General features: G+C 32.7%; 4 protein-coding genes across 9 annotated transcripts; 3 read left to right on the top strand and 1 right to left on the bottom strand.

Annotated features, from left to right (window-relative positions):
• The first annotated feature begins 320 nt into the window (after positions 1–320).
• Positions 321–3,151, top strand: LOC106434338 (GDSL esterase/lipase At3g50400). Its single transcript, XM_013875182.3, has 5 exons — positions 321–650; positions 751–881; positions 1,355–1,600; positions 1,682–1,940; positions 2,798–3,151. Exons 1-5 carry the CDS (start codon positions 389–391, stop codon positions 3,019–3,021), a joined length of 1,122 nt encoding a protein of 373 aa, XP_013730636.1. The 5' UTR covers positions 321–388; the 3' UTR covers positions 3,022–3,151.
• An 8,670-nt stretch (positions 3,152–11,821) lies between these two features.
• LOC106350234 (glyoxylate/hydroxypyruvate reductase HPR3-like) lies at positions 11,822–12,943 on the bottom strand. The gene has a single exon (XM_013790142.2). The coding sequence runs from the start codon at positions 12,928–12,930 to the stop codon at positions 12,286–12,288; it is 645 nt and encodes a 214-aa protein (XP_013645596.2). The 5' UTR covers positions 12,931–12,943; the 3' UTR covers positions 11,822–12,285.
• A 336-nt stretch (positions 12,944–13,279) lies between these two features.
• Positions 13,280–15,765, top strand: LOC106351721 (dof zinc finger protein DOF3.4-like). Its single transcript, XM_013791477.3, has one exon. The coding sequence runs from the start codon at positions 14,869–14,871 to the stop codon at positions 15,583–15,585; it is 717 nt and encodes a 238-aa protein (XP_013646931.1). The 5' UTR covers positions 13,280–14,868; the 3' UTR covers positions 15,586–15,765.
• Positions 15,766–16,805: 1,040 nt separating this feature from the next.
• Positions 16,806–20,546, top strand: LOC106434329. 6 transcript variants are annotated; one of them, XR_007318580.1, is made up of 14 exons: positions 16,806–16,956; positions 17,036–17,098; positions 17,161–17,214; positions 17,284–17,382; positions 17,552–17,641; positions 17,731–18,291; positions 18,405–18,836; positions 18,930–18,991; positions 19,070–19,169; positions 19,287–19,366; positions 19,575–19,820; positions 19,901–19,958; positions 20,083–20,193; positions 20,279–20,546. XR_007318580.1 is itself a non-coding variant. In XM_048745968.1 (13 exons), exons 1-12 carry the CDS (start codon positions 16,900–16,902, stop codon positions 19,938–19,940), a joined length of 1,884 nt encoding a protein of 627 aa, XP_048601925.1. In that variant the 5' UTR covers positions 16,806–16,899; the 3' UTR covers positions 19,941–19,958; positions 20,279–20,546. The 6 variants fall into 6 exon arrangements, 1 of the variants encoding a protein (XP_048601925.1); XR_007318579.1 differs by having other exon boundaries at positions 20,083–20,197; XR_007318577.1 differs by having other exon boundaries at positions 20,078–20,193.
• The last annotated feature ends 699 nt before the right edge of the window (positions 20,547–21,245 follow it).

The raw sequence follows: 21,245 nt of genomic DNA, 5'->3' as shown, positions 1-21,245 counted from the left end.
TTTTCGTATTTTCTATTTTATATTCCAGCTAAGATTTTTAAAATAATAAGTCGTGAAAATAATCATAATTATAGAAGCATGATGATGTAATAGAGCTAAGAGTAGATACCAAAACAATGGTCTTCGATTTTCAAACTTTCCAAACCATAAACCACAACAAATATTTGGTGTCCTAACTTTCTGTATATTATGTAATAAAAATTTTAAAATTTGGGAACATGTTGACCATGAAGAAAGCTTTTTGTTTGTTAAACAACCCAGTTCTAAACCGAACACATAAAGGTTGCTTCTCCTACCTTCTTAACCAGTCAGAAGAGTTATCTATATAAACTCTTCTTTGTCAAAGAACACCAAAACACACAAAAGTCAGAACTTCGGAAACCATTTCATGACAATGAACAAAACTAGTGTCTTCGTCCCTTTCTTCATATTGTTCTTCTTTGGATCAAGAAGAGTAGTTACTGCAGGAGATCAAAACGCCTTAGCCGCGTCCTTCGTTTTTGGCGATTCGCTAGTGGACGCAGGGAACAACAATTACTTGCAAACACTGTCTAGAGCCAATAGTCCTCCTAATGGAATCGATTTCAAACCATCTCGTGGGAATCCAACCGGCCGGTTTACTAACGGTCGCACTATAGCTGACATCGTTGGTAATTTAGGAAAACCATAATTTCGGAATATATAAATCATTCTCATTTTTGTAATGATTATGCTAATGCCTTTGTTTTAACTATGTTTTGTTGTCTGTAGGAGAAAAGCTAGGGCAACCCAATTATGCAGTTCCATATCTAGCACCAAATGCAAATGGTGAAGCATTGTTAAATGGTGTGAATTACGCATCAGGTGGTGGTGGAATTCTCAATGCTACTGGAAGTGTATTTGTAAGTCTTTTAGCCTTCACGCACACGTATTTATCGTATATTACGTATGGCAACTGTTTGATTGGCCAGAAAAGTTTATTTTAAAACCGGTTAGATTAATTTTATAAATATGTGTTTAAAAATGTTTTTCAACTCAAATTATTTGCTTGCCGGTCCTGACATTATACAGGCTAGAAGCAAAATAAAAAAAAATTGGCCACTTTATTGTTAAAGAAAAAAATTAAAATTATAACATGTAACTATTAGGATTCGAACCTAGCTTAAGCGGGAGGAGAATTGTTTCAGGGAAATGAACCACTAGGCTAGCGATACTTTTACTGAATTTGCGGCCGATATTTTACTTATTTAAATGCGGCCGGAAGCATAGGCTTCATCTGCTTGGCCCAAGGGCCGGCTCTGTTGACTGTGTACATAGACATGCAGTAGATTTTTGTATATACCTAAACCTAACGGTTCAAATTACGATTTTGTAGGTTAATCGGTTAGGAATGGATATACAAATTGATTACTTTAGTATTACAAGGAAGCAATTTGATAAGCTTTTGGGTGAAGATAAGGCCAGAGATTACATAAAGAAATCTTTATTCTCCATAGTAATTGGCTCAAACGATTTTCTCAACAACTATTTAGTCCCTTTTGTTGCGGCTCAAGCGAGATTAACACAAACTCCTGAAGCTTTTGTTGAGGACATGATTAGCCATCTTCGTGATCAACTCAAGGTATGTTAGATAGATTAAAAAAAAAGTAATTCTAATCGTTATTGGTGCTAATTAGAATATGTTTTTGGGATAAAAATTTAGAGATTATATGCATTGGACGCTCGTAAATTTGTGGTCGGGAATGTAGCTCCAATCGGATGTATACCGTACCAGAAATCAATCAATCAGCTAAAGGATAAACAATGTGTTGATTTGGCAAACAAGTTGGCTCTTCAGTACAATGCTCGTCTCAAAGATCTCTTGATGGTGGAACTGAAAGATAGTCTAAAAGACGCACACTTCGTGTATGCAAACGTCTATGATCTAGTTATGGACCTTATTGTCAACTACAAAGAATACGGTATGGATATTAGTGGCCCATGGGTTTTTAAACAGCGAGTGCACACTTGGATGTTTCGGTTCTTTTACTCCAAAAATAGTATTTTACCATTTTTGCAATTCACGTTATCGTCGTATTTTTCTATTTTGTGGTTTTCTATCAAATTGTAAATTTCTACGAGGGCAAATCTCCAAAATAGCACATTTCTAAGTTTAAGTCACAAAATAGCTTTCAAAAACTAAAATAACCAAAATAACATTTTATCTTTTGAAAAATTTAATTTTTTTTTATTTTTCAAAATTTGAAATCTTATCCCAAAACCCCATTCCCCAACTCTAAACCCTAAACTCTAAACTCTAAACCCTAAATTCTAAACCCTAAACCCCGTCTCTTAACTCTAAATCCTAAACTCTACCCCTAAACTCTAAACCCTAAACCCTAAACTTTAAACCCTAAACTCTAAACCCTAAATCCTAAACTCCACCCCTTGACTCTAAACCCTAATGTCTAAATTAATTTACCATTGGGATATAAATGTATATTTATCTCTTTTGATAAAACATTAAGTGATATTTTGATCATTTTTATTCTTATACGCTATATTTGTGAAAAAAACTTTTTTAATGGTATCTTAGTCATTTTCTCTTTTTTAATATTTGATATTATCCTCGGTGCAGTTTTGAAATGAAGTAATAATTTGGGTAGTATATGTATATATATATCAGGAATTCAAATTACTACTTTTAGTAGGGATATTTTATCGTGGTTTTGGCTTTGTTTTTAGGTTGAGTTTTAATTAGGTTATTTTTTTTACTGTGTATATAGACACATTTCCTTGAATTAATTTTAAAATAGTTATTATGAAAAAATGATAATAGGGTTTAAGACATCAAGTGAGGCGTGCTGTGGGACGGGAGGGAGATTGGCCGGGATATTGCCATGTGGACCAACCTCAAGCCTTTGTACGGACCGGTCAAAGCATGTGTTTTGGGACCCGTACCATCCTAGCGAAGCTGCTAATCTCATCATCGCTGACAAATTACTCAACGGAGACTCCAAATACGTTACTCCCTTTAATCTCCTCCACCTTCGTGACCTTTAATAATCTATCTCTTCCACCTTCGTGACCTTTAATAATCTCCTTTTTAAAAAATATTTTTCTTGTGAAAATTTGTAATTTCTGTTCTGAGAATGTGAGATTTATTCCTTGTTTCTATTTGTTTCTTTGGTTATATTACCCCTAAAAACATGATATAGTCGTTTTCCTTTACATTTTGCTGATTTTAAAAATGTAGCCATTCTAGGCCGTAGTTCAATTCATGTGGTTTGATTTCATGTATTTCTAGGCCGTAAACATTGGACCGTAGTTCAAGTGCAGTACAACCAATTGATGCTATATGGTTCTTGGTTTATTGATATAATTAGTTGTTAATTTGCAGATATTTTTGTCTCAGGGGTATAGCAGTGTTGCCACACTTGTCCAAAAGGAAACAACCCTTTATCTCCGAACATTAGCTCTTTGCGTATGTAACCAACTAGCTGATTTACATAGTTTATCGAAATTCTCTTGGATAATAAAATTTAAACCGTTATTATAGCTACGACCTTATACCAAGATCGGTGACCTTGTTCCGATTTAATGGAAGAGTTAATCTAAGATTGATATCAACTGTGGTTTATCAAAGTAAAAAAGAACAAATGAAATCTTTTTACTAAAAAATATTTTCTAAAAGGATATTTTTAAAAGGGAAAGAGAATAATGTTTACTTGTTTATTTATGGTAACTGAGTAAAAAAACATTGGACCGTTGGGCTCAAGCGACCGTTTGTCGCAGATAAACACGGCGTGATCAATAAAAGGAAGAAACTAGCCCTCTTTGATGCACATCGAAAAGACAAGAACACCCTCAGATCAAAGGTTGTGATATAATTAGAATCAGGAATCAGAAATCAGAGAGGATTAAGGAAGAAAAAGACAAGAAGAAAGAGTGAGGGAATAAAAGAGGGGTGTCAGTGGGTATGATTTGAAAGGACTGGTCCGGACCAGAATAACCGACAACAAAAGGACGGCTCCAATACAAATGGGACATATCGTCCCTTATGGCACAACACAAACTACACCTCTCTTCTCTCTCTCTCTTCTTTGTTTTGGGCATGAAAGCGACTAAAAACGAGAGAAGTTGTTGAAATGGATGGTGATTCATTCATGCGTAGGTCATATGACTCATATCCATCTTCCTCCGGCCGAGCGTGCTTATCCACAGCTTCTTCGACCCGACCCGACCCGACAGCTTCACTCTTGTCTTTCCGCCCGTTTTCTTTTAGACTCTGTCTCTCTCTCTCTTCACCGTTTTGCTACTTATGTCTCTACATTTTTGTAAGTTTGTTTGTAACGCATTTTCCCTCTATCTATACTAATGGACTAGACCAGTATGAAAACTTTACCTTAAAGAAAAGGTCGGATTTGTCATTTGTCTTAATCACGTTCTATGTTTTGTAGGGTATGATGATAATTTATGATGCAGCAAAATAAAAAGAAACCACAGTTAAATATCCTAGTGATAAAATTAAAGAAGAATTTGGGGTAAAACAATCCTATAAACTAAGTTATCATATGCTTGATTACATGAAATAGACAATGGTTTATTTCTCATTTAGAAAATTCACAATTTAACTATTCGTCGGTTTTAGTTTCCTAAGATATTATTTAGGTATCTCGACCTAAACACCCAGAATTTAAAAGACAAAGAAAAAGAGAGATAAGAGTGAACGAGAAATGCGGAGAGAGACAGAATGATGGGAAGGGTTGGTCAAGGCGTGAAAAATTACTATCACGCATTTTCCTATGATTGCGGTCTCCGAATCTGATTCTCTCCGTCACAGTTCTTATAAGAAAATCATTATCTAAGTTTGATATATAAATGCTAAAAATATTATTTAGCTTCTGGTTATAGTCTTCACTTTATTATCTGAATAATTTAGAGAAAAATGCATCCTTATATATAGTTGCTATACTCTAGGTCACATCCTCCTTTGTCACATTTACAAGAAGATATTGGCATACTCTTATCCTCTGTATAAAAGTTTGTGTTTTTTTCTTCATGTCCTAACTTTCTATCATAGAATCCTATATCTATTGCATATATATTTTGGTCTCCATGTAGATTGATGTGGTCCTCTTGAGCAATCAAACGCCAATTCAATTATTTTTACAATACAAATTTGTTTTTGTTGGATTGAAGACGGACTTTCTTTTTGCACTATTACGAATATGAAATAAAAATAATAAAAAGTGATCTAATTATCAGTTACTCATATCAGAAATAAGATTAATTAGATTTTGAACCGCGCTTCCAAAACATGAGATATTTTGTGATGAAAATTTCACTAACAATATTACACATGTTTAGTTAATTTGAAATCTATATATTTTTGTAAACAATGTTTTCATTTGAATCAGCGTTTTTATACTTAATGGACTAGCGGTCGAACTAGTCCAATGATCCGATATGTAATTTGGGTATGGTTTTTAAAATTATCTTATATTTAAAAACCCGCAAAAAAACATCTAAAACCCCGAAGCTAATCAGTTGAACGAATGAGTGACCGATATGTAATCTAATTTGATTTAAATTGCTATTTTTAAAATTTAAAAGTCAATTTAAATATTTGCATTATATATGTAAATACTTTAATTTTACTCTTATTGTATTTTTATAAGTTTCAACTCCAACTTGTTACACAAAATGTTTAAATTATCTTTTATTCTTTTATGTGAAAGAAAAAAATATTTTAAATGTTTTCTGTATTTTTATGGTTATTCTTTTATTTTTAATATTGATATTTATAATTGTATATTAAAACAATTTAAACTATTGACCCATGGTTCACCCGCGGTCAATCCAATAACCCAATAATATAATATTTTGATTAGAAAACATATAATTTATAAATGTTATATTATTATACTTTTTGATGAAACTATATTATAATGTTTTACATAAATTGTGTAGATCTTTTATGTTCTTTTAAATAATGTTAACTGAAGCGACAATATTTTTTTGGAAAAAAAAAAACTCAAACGATAACGTTTGCACTTTCAGTTTTTAACAAGACATCCTCGATGTCATCTTTGAATATGGATAAACCATTACACCAGATAATTGTCCATTAGAACCTATATTAAATATAAGTAAACCATTGAATTTTTGTAGTATTAATAGAATTATTTATAAGGTGATTGATCATGTCAGATGTCCTATATTTGATGTCGATTTATTGTTTGAGTTATTATATAATAAATTAAATAGAATAATAAATTAGTTCATTTAAATTAGATAAAGTATCTCTATAGTTAATTAATTATAGAAAATAAATATAACACTAAAATATAATAAATAATTAATAAATATGTGCAATAAACTTTTGTAAGTATATTTCTATAATGATTATTTTTTAATAGTACAAACTAGATTTTGATCCGTGCTTAAAAGCGCAGATTATTTTTGTTGACCGTTTGATAAAATTCGATTGAATTTATAATTTTTATTAGAAATAAGTAATTTAAAAGTTGTTCTATTATAATGTTTGAGTTTCAAACATTATTTTCATAGTGTTTTCATATCTAATCTAAACTTGTGGTCGAACCGATAGATCCAGTGACCTGTATATAGTATAAAACAAAATACGGTAAAAATATGGTAAAAATCCAAAAATCTCCTATTAACCCGCGTCTGATATCGATTGATCCGATAAAAACCTAAAAATCTGATAACACATTTCAAAGAATTTGATTAAATTACTCATATAATTTTTAATGTTACATAAAATTGAATAAGCTTGTGATTCCTTAGAATTTGATGAATTTTTTATATATGTCATTCAAAAAATGAAAAAATAGTAATAGAAAGGAAAAACAAAATCAATTGATATGAAAATATTAGTTTTGTATTACTCACCTATTATAAGTTTATATTTTATTTATTTTAGATTTGAAAATTAATTTTATGATAGTTTAAAGATATTTTTAACGCTCAAAATTTGAAGTTAGTTATTTTGTGAAATATTAAGCTGGTTAGCACATAGTGATCAAATTCGGTATAACTTATGGGTAACACATCTTTTGTACACACTAATTTTGGAATGATAATATATTTCATACTATTTATTAATTTATTATAGTGTAATTTTTGAATTGCAGTATTGGTAGTATATTAAACTTCATAAGTTATGCACTCCAAAAATAATAGTGTTTTTCATTGAAAGAGTAGTTAAAATATCATAGTATTTACATAAACCAAAATATTGAGTTTTTTGGAATTTTGAACATATCAACATACTAATATATGAGTATGGGGTTGTTTAATATTTTTAAAGAGTGTATGATTTTGTTCTCGTAGATGGAATGTTTGTAGCAATCGTAATATTTTACGTAACCATTTAGCAAATGAAAAAATGGTGAAATATAAGTTCCTACAATAGGTTCGAATTTGAAAAAAATAAAAAATAAAAAGGTTAATAAGCTGTAAATACACGTGTCTTGGTGATAGTAAATTTAGTGTGTGTGACAAAAATGTGAAATAAATCAAATGGGCTATTGAATTTTACTAACGGTTACTGAATTTATATGGTAATTGTGTCTATTGGTTATAATTGGTTAAATGTATACGAAATCTCAGCATGATAAAAACAAATCTCAACATAACAAAGAATCAATTATTTAGACTACTGTATGGTTAGAGAAAATAAAAGTAGGACCATGATATAATAAATAGTTAATGAATAGGTGCAAAAACTTTTCGCAAGTAGATTTTTTAGGACTCGTTCTTTTTTAATAGTATTGATAAACTAGAAAAAACTATTTCATATTTACGAAGTAAATGGTCATATGTAATTTTGAACCAGCCATGTTCTTATGACTGCCAATAATTTATAGTATATACTATATTGTGTAGAGGAAAATGCGACTAACATACATACAACATATGATAAATTATTTCATTACAAAGCTTGAATAGAATAGATAGATTAAGTCAACTTTATAAATACCACTGTAAAAGTCTTTTATATATTTATGACTATGTTTTAATAAAATAGATGTATTTGTAAAAAGTTAAATTATATTTAGTTTCTAAGGAAAAATGATAGTTTGATTACAAAAAATGGAATATGCTTAGCAATCTTTAGATTTTTTTGTTATCAATATCTATGATATAATATTTTCTTACTATTATACATGTTATTAATTTATATATTATATAAATCTTAGTAAATAATTTTATAATATATATAATGTAACTATACTATAAAAATGAATTATTAAAATTAATCGATACTAAATATATACATTCGGGAATTAAGTGTTTGAAAATTAGCTTTAATGAAATCAAACATGAGTCAAAATATTCATCATTGGTTAGCATAAGGCATATTTAAAATGAGAACCACTTTATTAAAAAGAAATAGTCAATCCGGGCTAGGTTTAGTCATCTAACACGAGTAATTGTTTGCTTAAAAAAATCCAATTAATTGTTATTTTTTGCAATAGTTTATATGTGGAACATGATTTTGATTGGGTATAGTTAGACTGTTGCACAAAATATGGTAGAAATAATAAATACATTTTGGTAGTTTTGTAATCCATGAGTAATAAATTAAGGTAAATATTAAGACATATTAAATTATAAATGAAATGGTTCAATCTAGACTATTTATAAGTAGATAAAAAATGTTTCTACTTTAATAGTATTGGTTATAATTTTCAAATCAAGGCAACTCATTCAAATAGTTTTTTTAAAGTTTTTATTACAAAAAAATAATACTCAAATAGGAAAATGACCACAATAGATTATATCAAGAAGCAAAAGATCCTTATACCTATTGCTTTATAGATATATAAATAATAACATAAATAATAAAAAATAATGTTTTTCTTATAATTTCGAATTATATGTTTTCAAGTTCGACTTTTCCTAATTTTCTTTTCAATTTTTAATATTTATCTTCAATTTTTAAAATTTTAAATTCCACCGCTTAACTTTAAACCCAAAGTCTATCGTAGAAGTATAAAGTATATTTACTCTTCAATAAAATATTAGAAAATTTGTCAAATATGACTCAAAACTTGATTTTAAATGCAAAAATATACCCAAACTTCAATCAAATGCAAAATTAACTCAAAAGCCTTGTGAAATTATAATCAGGCTCTTATGACCAAACAAAAAACCAGAATTCATTTTTACAAATATAAACCCGTAAAGTCTTCTCGAACTCTTCTCTTATAGTATATCTTAAAAATAATTTATAAATTTTGTAAAAAATATTTTGATAGGAAAAAAATTAAAATTATGCAATTATAAACAGTTGCAAGTGGTATAAATAAAGATATAATAAAATTAAAATATTTTCAACATATATGAGTGAAAGTAGTGAGTCATGATATTCTTTGGTTTAGGTTTTGGTAACACATGTTATAGTATTGTATATATTCTTAGGGTTGGATTTTGGAACCTTAACATTTTTTTTGAAAAATTAAATTGTGATCTATATGCATTTAGTTTTGTGTATATTAAACACTTTTTAAGTTGTATTAAAGTTTAATGAATTATTTGTTTCTATTTAGTTAATTATTTGAGTTTAGGGTATATTTAGGGTTTAGACGACTTCCATGAAAGTTTTCTTGAAGAATTTTTGGAAGTCTTCTTGTGTTTTAATTACAAATTGTTTTATATATTGTTGATAACTTTTGGTTTTATTTAGCGAAATTATTTTTTGTTATTTCTTTTACCATTTAATACGCACTATTTTATATTTGCAGTTTTTTTTTTAAATTAAAAAAGTCCCTCTTAGGTAACTAATGAACTAGGTAGTAACATGCGCTTTGCGCGGGATAAGATATCTATATTAATGTTGAAATTATATATTATGATTTTGTATAACATAAGATATACTTTAATTGTAGCTAGGTAGAATTAAAGGTATGATTGTTATCAGGGGGCGAAGCCAGAGGATTTTTACAATGGGTACAGTAATATTAAAATTTGATATACGGTGTTTGCAAGTTTGAGAAAAAGCTTTGGAATATAATCTTTTTATATTTTGCCTATCACGTTTTAGTAGTTATGGACTTAGGGGTTTAACAAATAAAAATCAGAAAAACGTAGTTATAACCAAACAATAACTGGGTGAAATTAATAAAGTATAGTTCCATAATTCAGAAAATGTAGTTGCATAATAAAAGCAATTGAAAGTTATTCCACCCTCTGAAACACATAATTAGTTTAAAAAAGAAAAACCAAAATAACATAAAACTTGCATAAGATAATAAATTAAAGTTTTCAACTCTCATGAAGTCGACTCAAAATGGAATGGAATCATGAAAGTAAATATTTTTTTTAACATCAATACTATTAACATAATACTAACTAGACCTTGATCTGCGCGCTAGCGCGGATTTGAATTTTCGGTTTTTGGTTATTTATTTAAATAAATAATGTATTTGTGATATTTGATGTATTATATTCACCAAGTAAATAGTTTTTTTTGCATCTTAAACCATCTATTTACGATGAATATTCGATATCATATAAAAAATTGAACAAATAGACGTAATTAGAGAATTGTAGACGATATATAAAAACAATGGTTATTAATGAAAAATATGAAGAAATATTATATTATGACTTAGTATGGCATAAAAGATTATAAATTAGTTATACATATTTAAAGAAAATAAAATGATTTTTAAACTTCTATGAAAAATTTAACATATAAAAAAGGGCGATGAATTAGTCATCAAATTGTAAATAATTTCATAATTTTACTAATAATAAATTATTTATAGTCTTTGTTTTTCGTCAAGATAATTACTAAATGTCCATAACATTAATATGTTAAAAAGTCATATTATGAAAGCCCATGTTGTAACCGTTTTTTTCCGGGAAGTGTAACAAAAAAAAAATTACATTTAACTCTTCGTTTTGTTTAAGTTTGTGTCTATAAAAGATTAAAAAAAAAATCTCTCTATCTTTTTTAATGTTCAATTTGAAGCTTATTATGTGGAAATCATACGCAAATATATGCAATTGGTTGGAATCTCTATATCTTTATATTCTTATAAATTTTAAATTTATTGTTTCCTCTTCTGCAAGCAAATCAATTACCGAAGTAATAGATCAATTGGTTGGAATCAAATCTATTCTTATAATTAGTGTAATTATGGTTACAGTTTCTATATTTAATAGGTACATTAAAGATACGACATTGAAGCTATTATGTTTTGATTAATAGAAGATATTGGATTTTGAGTTTGTATTTATTGATGTGTTTTTTTATAAAGCTTAGATAATCAATGGGATGATTGGTTGGTTGATACATCCTATAAAGAAAACAAAAACTATAGGTGGTTTGAATATTGTACATCGATCGATGCATGATGTAAGTTGACTATATAAAACTTGAACATGATCATTTCAAACTAAAGTATAGGTAGGTTATATGCATTTGTTATGTTGTAGTTAATATATTTTAAATATTACATAAGTCAAGTGATTCACGTTTTCGTAAAAATAAAATTCAAGTTCATTATTGGGCCGTACTCGTATGTAATAAGCTACGTTAAATATGATGTATTTTTAGGTTCATTTAATGACATTAAGTTTAAATTTGATTAAGGAAAACTCATTAATTTAACTGGAAAATACAAACATAAAAATAAATAGGTTTATTTAATGACATTAAGTTTAAATTTGATTAAGGAAAACTTATTAATTTAACTGGAAAAGACAAGCATTAAAATAGGTAATTTAATTTAATTCTCAATGGCATGGAAGTGTAAATAAGTTAGAAAACTTAGGGATATTTTTTAATGGGTACTTCTCTTTTAATAATAGAGATTATGTTCACTACTGCTATAATAATATTTTGAAATCATAATAAACTCACATTGATTTGTAGTACTTTATTTCAGAAATTTGAGAATCAAATAAAATATCCGAACGGTCTTCAACTGTTGTTAGATGCCTGAAGCGACCTATAAAACACAAAAATTAAATAAAATTTTAAATTACTTTAAGATGAAATAATGAATTTACAGTTTACAAATTTTAAGTTACTTCTCAAATTTTGTAAACTGTAAATTCATTATTTCATCTTAAAATAATTTATAATTTTATTTAATTCTTCCACAGATCGCTCCAACAATTACACATTAGCATTTTGATTTTAATATTCTGTCTTCTTCTATATATGGGAGTCAATGATCATTGATCAACAATACACTTCTCTTTTTTTTCCTTTTCTTAACCATATCGTGCAATAATTAAAAATAGATTTGATTATTAGCCCCTTTGATCAAACCGAACGATCTTTCAATCTAACTGAACCGGGAAAATCAAAGGCTGGTCCGAGAAGAACGCCTTCAAGTTAGCTAAAGCAAGCTGCGCAATATTGTCCAAAGACCCTGGCGTGACCATAGCAGCATGTGGAGACAAGACAACATTGTCCAAACCAAACAACTCCTCAGGAACTCCCAGTTCTTTCTCAAACACATCTAAACCAGCACCACCAATCACACCATCCACCAGACACTTAACCATCTCCATCTCATCAATCAGCCCTCCTCGTCCCACATTGATTATAATCCCCTTCTTCCCAAGAGCCTCCATCACTTCTCTATCCACAATGTGGTGCGTCTGATCATTCAGAGCGCATGAGAGAACGTTGACATCGTTGTTTGCTGCTAAGGAGAGAAGGTCCGGGTAGTACCGGTATGGGATCCTATGTTTCTGACTCGTCGAGTTGCAAGAGATGATGCAGCCAAAAGGTTTGAGTCTTTTAGCGATAAGGGACCCGATACTTTTCATAAGTGTTCGACGTAAACCTTCAGCTTCATGTCCGTAAACTTTGTATGTAATTTTTTTAAGGAAATTTTTTGTTTGCATTAAATTCAAACTTTTGGTGAAAAACATACTTTGCGTAACACCTAAGCGTTTTGCTAAATAAAAGCTTCTCATGAAGCCACGTCGTCACACGTATACTAAAGCACAAGTCACGTGACCAACAAAATTTTGACACATGGCATATGGTTATCAAATTTAAAGAAAAAAAATTCAAATGTAAAAAACAACTTAACTGCAAAATAAAAATTAGTAACGTTTAGTAACTGATTTTTGTATATAAATCAAATTTAGATATAACAAAAGCCTAATGTTTGTCACACTACTTATTATGATATTATGACACTCACTCTCTCTCTCTGAAAGAGTTTCATTTCTAACCAGATAAATGATGGCTTCTGACGATATTTGAGAAAAAAATATTTTCAAAAGAGAAAAACACAAGTTTTCTATGGTGAAGCTTAATGCAAACTTGGCATATGAAGATTAAACTTCAGGTTAGTGAGACTAAATACACCCAAACTATTCAATATTGAAATCATATTTTACATCAATTTTTTTTATAAATCTTGATCTCTTCTAAGTTACATAAAATATTTATCCTTTTAACGTAATACATTTGATCAAAATCATTTTAAAATAGACTAAATTAGTTTTTGGTTTGCTAGAAAATGTTGATTGGCTGTGGTGGTAGTAATTTAAGAAAGGAAAGTAACAAACTCACCTTAAAACAAATTTACAATGCTGCTAATAAACTTATTTTTTTGCAAAAGGCTTTAGAGTGCCCTTAGTAAACTTGAGAAGCACTATAAAGCCAAAAAATGGAGTTTAAGAAACGGTGGTAGAAATGAGGACTCATGTTTACTTTCTATATCAAAACTATACCTCAGGTTAGTTTTCCATATTTTAAAATATGTTTTAGTCTTATAGATATATTATTTCTTGTTACTAACAGATTAACATACATTTTTATTTTGTTTTTCTTATATAATGCTATCAATTTTGTAGACTTTTGCATAAACAAAACATCTAATCAAAAATAACATTAGAAAAGAAAAAAGAAAAAAGAAAAAAGAAAAAAGAAAAAGAGTACTACAAAGACTGAATATACATGGAAAGAATGAAAAGACTAAAAAATACTGACCACAATTATCTACAAAAGTAATGTTAACATTCTAAATGTATTTGTGCACGAAAAATGCTTTCCCTGAATTTTTATATCTAATTTTTTTATTGTTTTGGGAAAAAAACAACTTTTTAATATTCATTTTGGTTTTATAATTCGCACGGGAGATAATACTAATTGCCAAAAAGTTAAGTTTTAAAATTGTTTCTTTTTTAATACATAATACATAGGAGATTATTAAAAAGATGGTCTAACTAATCTATCAAAACTCATTTAAAAACAAACAACAAATGTAAAACTCCATAACCGCTAACAATGTATTCTCTCTGGATTTAAATGTATGATGTTTAAGATTTTACACACATATTAAAAAACAATAAATATATTATTTTAATTGTTACTTTTTGGTCATATCAATAAAGTTTCACTACTCATAATTTTATTTTTTAATTTATATTTAAATTTTTAAAATAAATACATTAATTATATCTCAAAACGTCGTATATTTGTATACAAAATAAAAAGATAAAACAATTCATTGTTCAAACTGAAAACATTGAAAGAAGAGCCACCTACGTAAGAAGTGAGCCGACTCATAGTGTGTAGGGAGCGAACAGAGCCATCACTGTTCACGACAATCCATAGCCGACTCAATACTCCCAGAAACAAAACTTCATAAAAAGACAAACTTTAAAGACAGAGAGAGAGAGAGAGAGAGAGCGTGGCCTCTAATCAACCCAACACCCTCTGTCAGAAAAGCCTGACTTTCTCCTCCGTCCCCAGCGCATGTTTGTTTCCTCCATAAAAAAGCAAAACAAAATCTCACTCCCTATTAACAAAAGTTTCAACCTTTACTTTACTCCATACATAACAACAACAAGAAAGCTCCAACCTTTCTTCATTCCCACGTTTTATAATCCTTCTCCGCCATGACGACAACGTCTAACACCAACGCGATGAGACTTCACGGCGTAATAACGGGGAATCCTCCTCCGGCAACAGAGCAGCAAGAGCAACTCCCTTGTCCTCGCTGCAACTCGACCAACACGAAGTTCTGTTACTACAACAACTACAACTTCTCCCAGCCCCGTCACTTCTGCAAATCCTGCCGCCGTTACTGGACTCACGGTGGTACTCTCCGCGACATTCCAGTCGGCGGCGGCACTCGCAAAGCCGCCAAACGCTCCCGCACTTGCTCATCCTCCGCCGGAAGCCGCAGCGTTCCGTTGCAAGCGACACCTGTTCTGTTCCCTCAGTCGTCGATCTCTAACGGCGTTAGCCACACCGTAACCGCTCCTCTTGACGGAAAGGGAAGCGCTTTATCTCTCAGCGGCAGTTTCACCTCTCTGTTGAACCAAAACGCCACTGCAACGCATGGATCCGGGTCGGTTCTCGGAATCGGACTTGGGTCGGGTTATGATGACGTCAGCTTTGGACTCGGAAGGGCGGTGTGGCCGTTTTCAACTGTGGGTGACGCTGGGACGACGAATGTAGGGAGTAACGGTGGTCATCAGGGAGTTGTTACGATACCAGCCACGTGGCAGTTCGAGGGTTTAGAGACCAACAACGCCGGTGGGTTCGTCTCCGGTGAGTACTTTGCGTGGCCTGATCTCTCCATCACAACTTCAGGGAACTCTCACAAATGATAGAAAGCTTCCGTCTTTTTTTTACCACAGGGTTTCGATTAGCTTATGCTTCTCTAATGGATTTCGTCAAATCTTTAGTGATCTCTTACTCTTTAGAACTTGGTGTACTGAATGAAAGTAGAAAACAGAGAAAGTTTGTGTTTTTTTGGGACCTAACCTAACGATCTTTTAACCTTGTTACCTTCTGCTCTGTTATTACAGTTCTTGCACAAGTGCTTTAGAATTGAAACGAGGACGACAGTTGTTTAGAACAATTATTAATCTCAACAGACAAGTCAGTGATCTTGTTCAATAGATGAGGAACTACACAACGTATTACTCGCTAACCTATGTAATTCATCTTGCGCTTAAACTACTTCTGGATTAGACTGGTTTCTAGAGGAGAAAACTTGTGTGTGTGTGTTGTTGTTGTTCACTTCAATCCAGCTAAATCATTGATCTATAGCAGAAGCTAGCTCACCTCTAATCTTTCTTCTCATCTCTGCATCATCATTTCATATCCCTTTAACCGTATAAAGATTCGAAAGGAGAATGTGTGTTGCAGTGTATTCTGGATCAAATTCACCATGCAAAGGAATAATATCCTTAAACCCTGCGTTGATGTTTCTTTCCTTCATTTGGTTCCACATGAACTTACCTTGCTGAGATGATCCGCTGTGGCGGCAGACTACTAATAGATAAGAAGTATGTTACTGCACCGTTTTTGTAGGATTTTTGTTCAGAGAACCTCTTAGACCTTTTATATCATTCCATGCTGACTATAAGCTCCTGGCATTGAGTTCCAACATTTCAAATCTGATTTTGAAACAAGAGAATACTGATTCTGCAGCATTGTTTTTACCGGTCACATACCAGACACAGCGTATGGAATCTTGTCTTCACGGCAAGAGAATGGAACACTTCACCACCTTCTCTTAATGTTGCCATCATGTCTGAACGAAGCTCCTAAGACTGCTCAAGGAAAAGCCAAAAGTTCTGTTTTTTTTTCTGTATACTTGTTTACATTTTCAACCAAAAGGTGCTAAGTTTGTTCCAAGGAGCCGCACCTATCATCATACATGAAGAGTGTGGAGCTGACGCGCCCGTTTTAGTGCGGCAATCGAAACGCATTTCGGTGTAAGAAGCTATTTCGCTCAGTTGCACGTAACTCAGTGGACAAAACGCTGCGTTTTAATAGTTAGCCCTCAAACGCTGCGTTTTACTAATAACGCTTCAAAACGCTTACAAAAAAAAAGAAGGAAAAAAAGGCGTCCCGAGAACGATGGCAGTGAAGAGGGTTTAGATTCCGGTGAGAGAAAACAGTCGCCGGAGAAAATGATAGTTTCTCGCCTTCATCTCTTGATCGATCGCTGTGTCCGCCGCCGCCACGCTGTAAGGACTCTATTTAACTCTACTTCTCCGTAAAGACTTGTGAGTTACATATAATCCCAACAATGAACCGTCGTTGTAGGAAGGAGAAGTAAATTTGCCGGCGGAGGCAATGGAGAAGGATATGCTTCTTTCTCTATCGCAGGTACATCTTTGGTTAATCAATTGTGGATTCTGAAAGACGGCACTGAGTCTGATTCCTTCCAGGTGTCGAGAGAGATTCAATCTTGGATTAGTGAAGCTGGCCTTGATTCTGCTTCGGTTAGATCCCTTTGGTTAATTGTTTGATGATTGCTTGCCACAGCTATTTTGATTAGCTTCGTTCAACAGGATCAAGGACAGGAAACTACTGATGCTGATGCTGATGCTGCTGCTGCTTCTCCACAATCCAAAGATCATTTATGCTTAGAAAGACTCGTGGTCGATCTTGTAAGTTCCTCATCCTCTCTTTAAAATAGTTAAATTGATTGTCTCTGCAGAAGATGGATACGTTTCTGTTTCTAGTTAAGTGTACCTTTGATTGCTAATGATTTGGAGTTGTTTGATTAAGCCGCAAACGAGTTCATGTCCCTAGCTTGATTTTGGGGTTTTCTGGCAGGTTGGTTTGTTTGGTGCGAAGAAGAATGTGCATGTTCAGCATTTGGCTGGCAACATTCTTGTGCAAGTATCTGACTCTCTGGTTGAATCTGTACGTTTCTTCTCTGCCTCCTCACTCCAGATTTTAGAATCTCTTTATCTACCACCTCTCCTATATTACATACTGATTTATGTTCTTAGGGAAGTCCATGGGATGATTTCATTCGCTTGCTTTGTGACTCTTTGCACCTAGCACTTGTCTACAGCTGCCCACTTCCTTCTCCAACTGGATTTGAGGGTTCAGATATTGGTTCTGTTGTTCTTAAAGGTGAGATGAAAAAGGCTAACTGGTGCACGGTGTCTGGTATCTTTCGAGTTCTCCGTAATATATTGAAGCGCTTGGGTCAAGAAGAAAACGAGGAACTTATTGATGTATACTTGGAATCTGTCAACTCTACACTTGCAAAGATCCCTTGGTCCCGAGTGGACACTCATTTTTCTAATCGTCATGGTCATAATGGAACTCTAGGAAGCATTGGAAACAGTGAGGAAGGAACTGTATTTCTTGGGAACTTTGTTCAGTTTCTCTCAACCGTGGTTCAGCAGGTTCGCTTTCCAGAAGATTCTGATGCTTTTGGAACTACACATTTGATACTCCAAAAAATCACTGAGCTTGTTCCGGATCTCCTCCGTTTGTGCCAGCCAAAGTTAGAAAGTCAAAGTGGCTCTTCCATGTCAAGATACCTAGTGCACAAGTTGCTGGTACGTTATTACTTCTGTTTATGAAGTTACAAGTTCAAAGAACTTCTTTGCTTTCCTTCTCAATATATCTCCTAATCAGTCCTTCTTACGCTGCTATATCTCCCTGTTTGTAGGTGTTGATGATCAGACTTACATATCAGTCCAATATAAAATGCTCCATCCTTCTTTCATGGCTGCAATATTTGCAACACCATTTTCAACGCTTTCTCCAACACACCCTAAATAGGAATAAACCCGTCCAAGATAATTGTTTAGAAGGATCTCCATTTTTTGTGAGTTTGACTGATAGGGATGTCAATGAGACGCATTCTAATCATTTGCAAAGACTATCTGTGTTTCTGTTCCTACGGTGCTCACTCACTTTACTTTATACAAGTAGACATGCCGACAAGGACTGTGAGTTTGACTGTAGAAAGAAAGGGATGGAAGGGGTGTTTAAATGGATTGAACAACAGGTTCCAGGTGATACATTTTTAGATCACGGAACTTATAGCAAGAAGAGTGTTGACTTCTCTACATGCTTCATCCAGCTGTTCATGCATGAGGTTTTGGTTTATACTTCTGTATCTGCCATATGTGATTGGGGTTTTATAACCATACAGTAGAGTTTTAAGAAATCTCTTTTTATTTAATTGTAGGATGACCTATTATTCAAAGTTCTCCTGCAATTGCTGTCCGTGCCGTTGGCTGGAGAGGAACTGTAAGTAGGGTAAAGCACTGTCTTTTTGAGTTAACCAAATATCTGTGAGCTCTCTTATGGGCGTTTTTTTCTGTATAGGCTTAAGGGGGAAGAGCGTTTGCTTCAAGATAAGGAGATTTGCGTCCGTATATCAACATTGTTCAATCCTGTGATCCTCTTCTGTATATTTCTTTCAGAGGTAGTTTTCAGGAAATTCACACAAGGGAATTTACTGTGCTGTGTTCCATGAAGGCTTGTCTTTTTGTTCAACTATTGCTAAACTTCTTAATGTGCACACCTTTGATTTCTATTGCAGCTGCATTTCGATCATCAAGTCCTTCTTGATTACCTTATATCTAAAGACATCGGGGCTAGCTGTGCAGAGTACCTGCTGAGGTTAATCCTTTTCTCTTAAATAATTTAACAGCTCCATCCCGAGTATCAAGACTGGACGAGATACTTTTTTTTGTGTGTGTGATCAGCCATGTTATCTCGTATGCTAGTCTTTGAATGGTTTCTCTAGTTTCAAAGGAATGTACTTTTCCAAACAGTTACATAAAAGAGGCGGATTCCTGCTTAACTCCCCACTGTATTTTCCTGGTAGATGCTTGCGCACAGTCTGCGACTCTTGGACTTTGTTTGTGGAATTCCCATTTGAAGAAAATATAAATGATTCATCTTCGAAGAGAAGGAGATTGCTGGTTGAGACTCCGGAGGTTGAACAAAACCAGATACTACATCCCCAGGCTTTCGAAAATGCCAAAGAGTGTCTGCTTTCTTTACAAAACTCAATTGTGAGGCTACATCAGAAGAAACTATTTCCATACAACCCAGAAGCTCTTCTACGACGGTTAGTCTGTCATGGGTACAATAAACTCATCATCCTATGTATATAATCACCTATTTGTTTTTTGTTCTATTTTGAGGCAGTTTGTCAAGGTTTCAAGAGCTCTGTCTACTCCACGAGTAATATTATCTGGACCCAAAGGTAAATCAGTTGCATACCTGAAGCATTGTTATATGTAAATCTCCATGATGCATAACCTCATTTCACAGGACTTATATGCAATTGTGATTTTGCTGATAGAGAAGTATTTAACTTCTCAGTTTAGTGTTTCTCAGTCTCAGCTTAGATTCTATTAGACAGAAGGATCAGACTCAAAGAAGGGTTCTTTCCAGATCAAGTTTCAAACTAACTGCCTCACATGTAGAATTGTATATTTGTATGTAAGTTCGAGATTCTCATGTCAAGTCGAATTTTCTTGGGTTCTGATGCAAGAAAAGCTAACATGAGTTATGTTTCTGCAGAAAGACGATCCTACATTTCTTGGTTGTCGGTGGGATATAAATCACAGAACGTTATTTTCTTACCTTCACAATCTAAATCTGAAAGGTATAATAGGATACGTTGGTCAAGCTTAGTTTGAAACTGCCCCAGGCAATTACAGTAAGCAAAATGTAATGTAGAATATTAACAATCACAAATGTTTGAAGCTCTCTTACTCATATCATCATAAATGTAAAGTGAACCGTGAGGTATACACACACTCACTACCGAGCTAGCTTTTTCCTCTCAGCATCTGAGAAAAGCTTACTGAGCATGGCCATATGACTAGCAAATCGATTTTCCGAGTATTGGATAATTTGATTTTGCAATATGAAAACTAACCAAGATAATTTCAAATTTTGGGTCATGTTTGAGTCGGGTCTTCCCAGGTCCGGGTGGGCTTAAACCAAGCACCCGTTGTAATTATATTTGAAACACATATTTTCATCCAAAATAATCTCTCATTGATTTTACAAATAAGCAAACTAATTTCTGAAGATGCAGTGGACAAATTGGGTATCGTTCGTGAGACACACCCAGCGCCCTATACCCTCGGGTGGCTTAACGACAAAGTCAACATCCGTATTTCCCAACGTGCAATTGTTGCTTTCTTTGTTGGACTATATTATAAAGATCACATATACTGTGATGTGGTTCCAATGGATATAAGCCACTTAATGTTAGGAAGACCATGAGAATTCGATCGCGACATCATCCACTATGGAGCCGAGAACACTTATCAATTCACGTGGAACACTCATAAGATTCTTCTTATTCCATCTAAAGACTCTCCTCCGCCATCTCTGATCTCCACCATTTCGCCAGCCTACTCGCCATCAACACAAAAACAGCCTTCTTTAATTTGTTCATACGAGACGTTTAAATCAGAACTCACCACAGAAGGCATGGCGTTTGCACTAGTTCCAGCTAATACCGCTCGTCTTCTCC

Source organism: Brassica napus, chromosome C1 (assembly GCF_020379485.1).
Source record: "Brassica napus cultivar Da-Ae chromosome C1, Da-Ae, whole genome shotgun sequence".
NCBI lineage: Eukaryota > Viridiplantae > Streptophyta > Magnoliopsida > Brassicales > Brassicaceae > Brassica > Brassica napus.
This window is presented reverse-complemented; position numbering and strand designations above follow the sequence as displayed.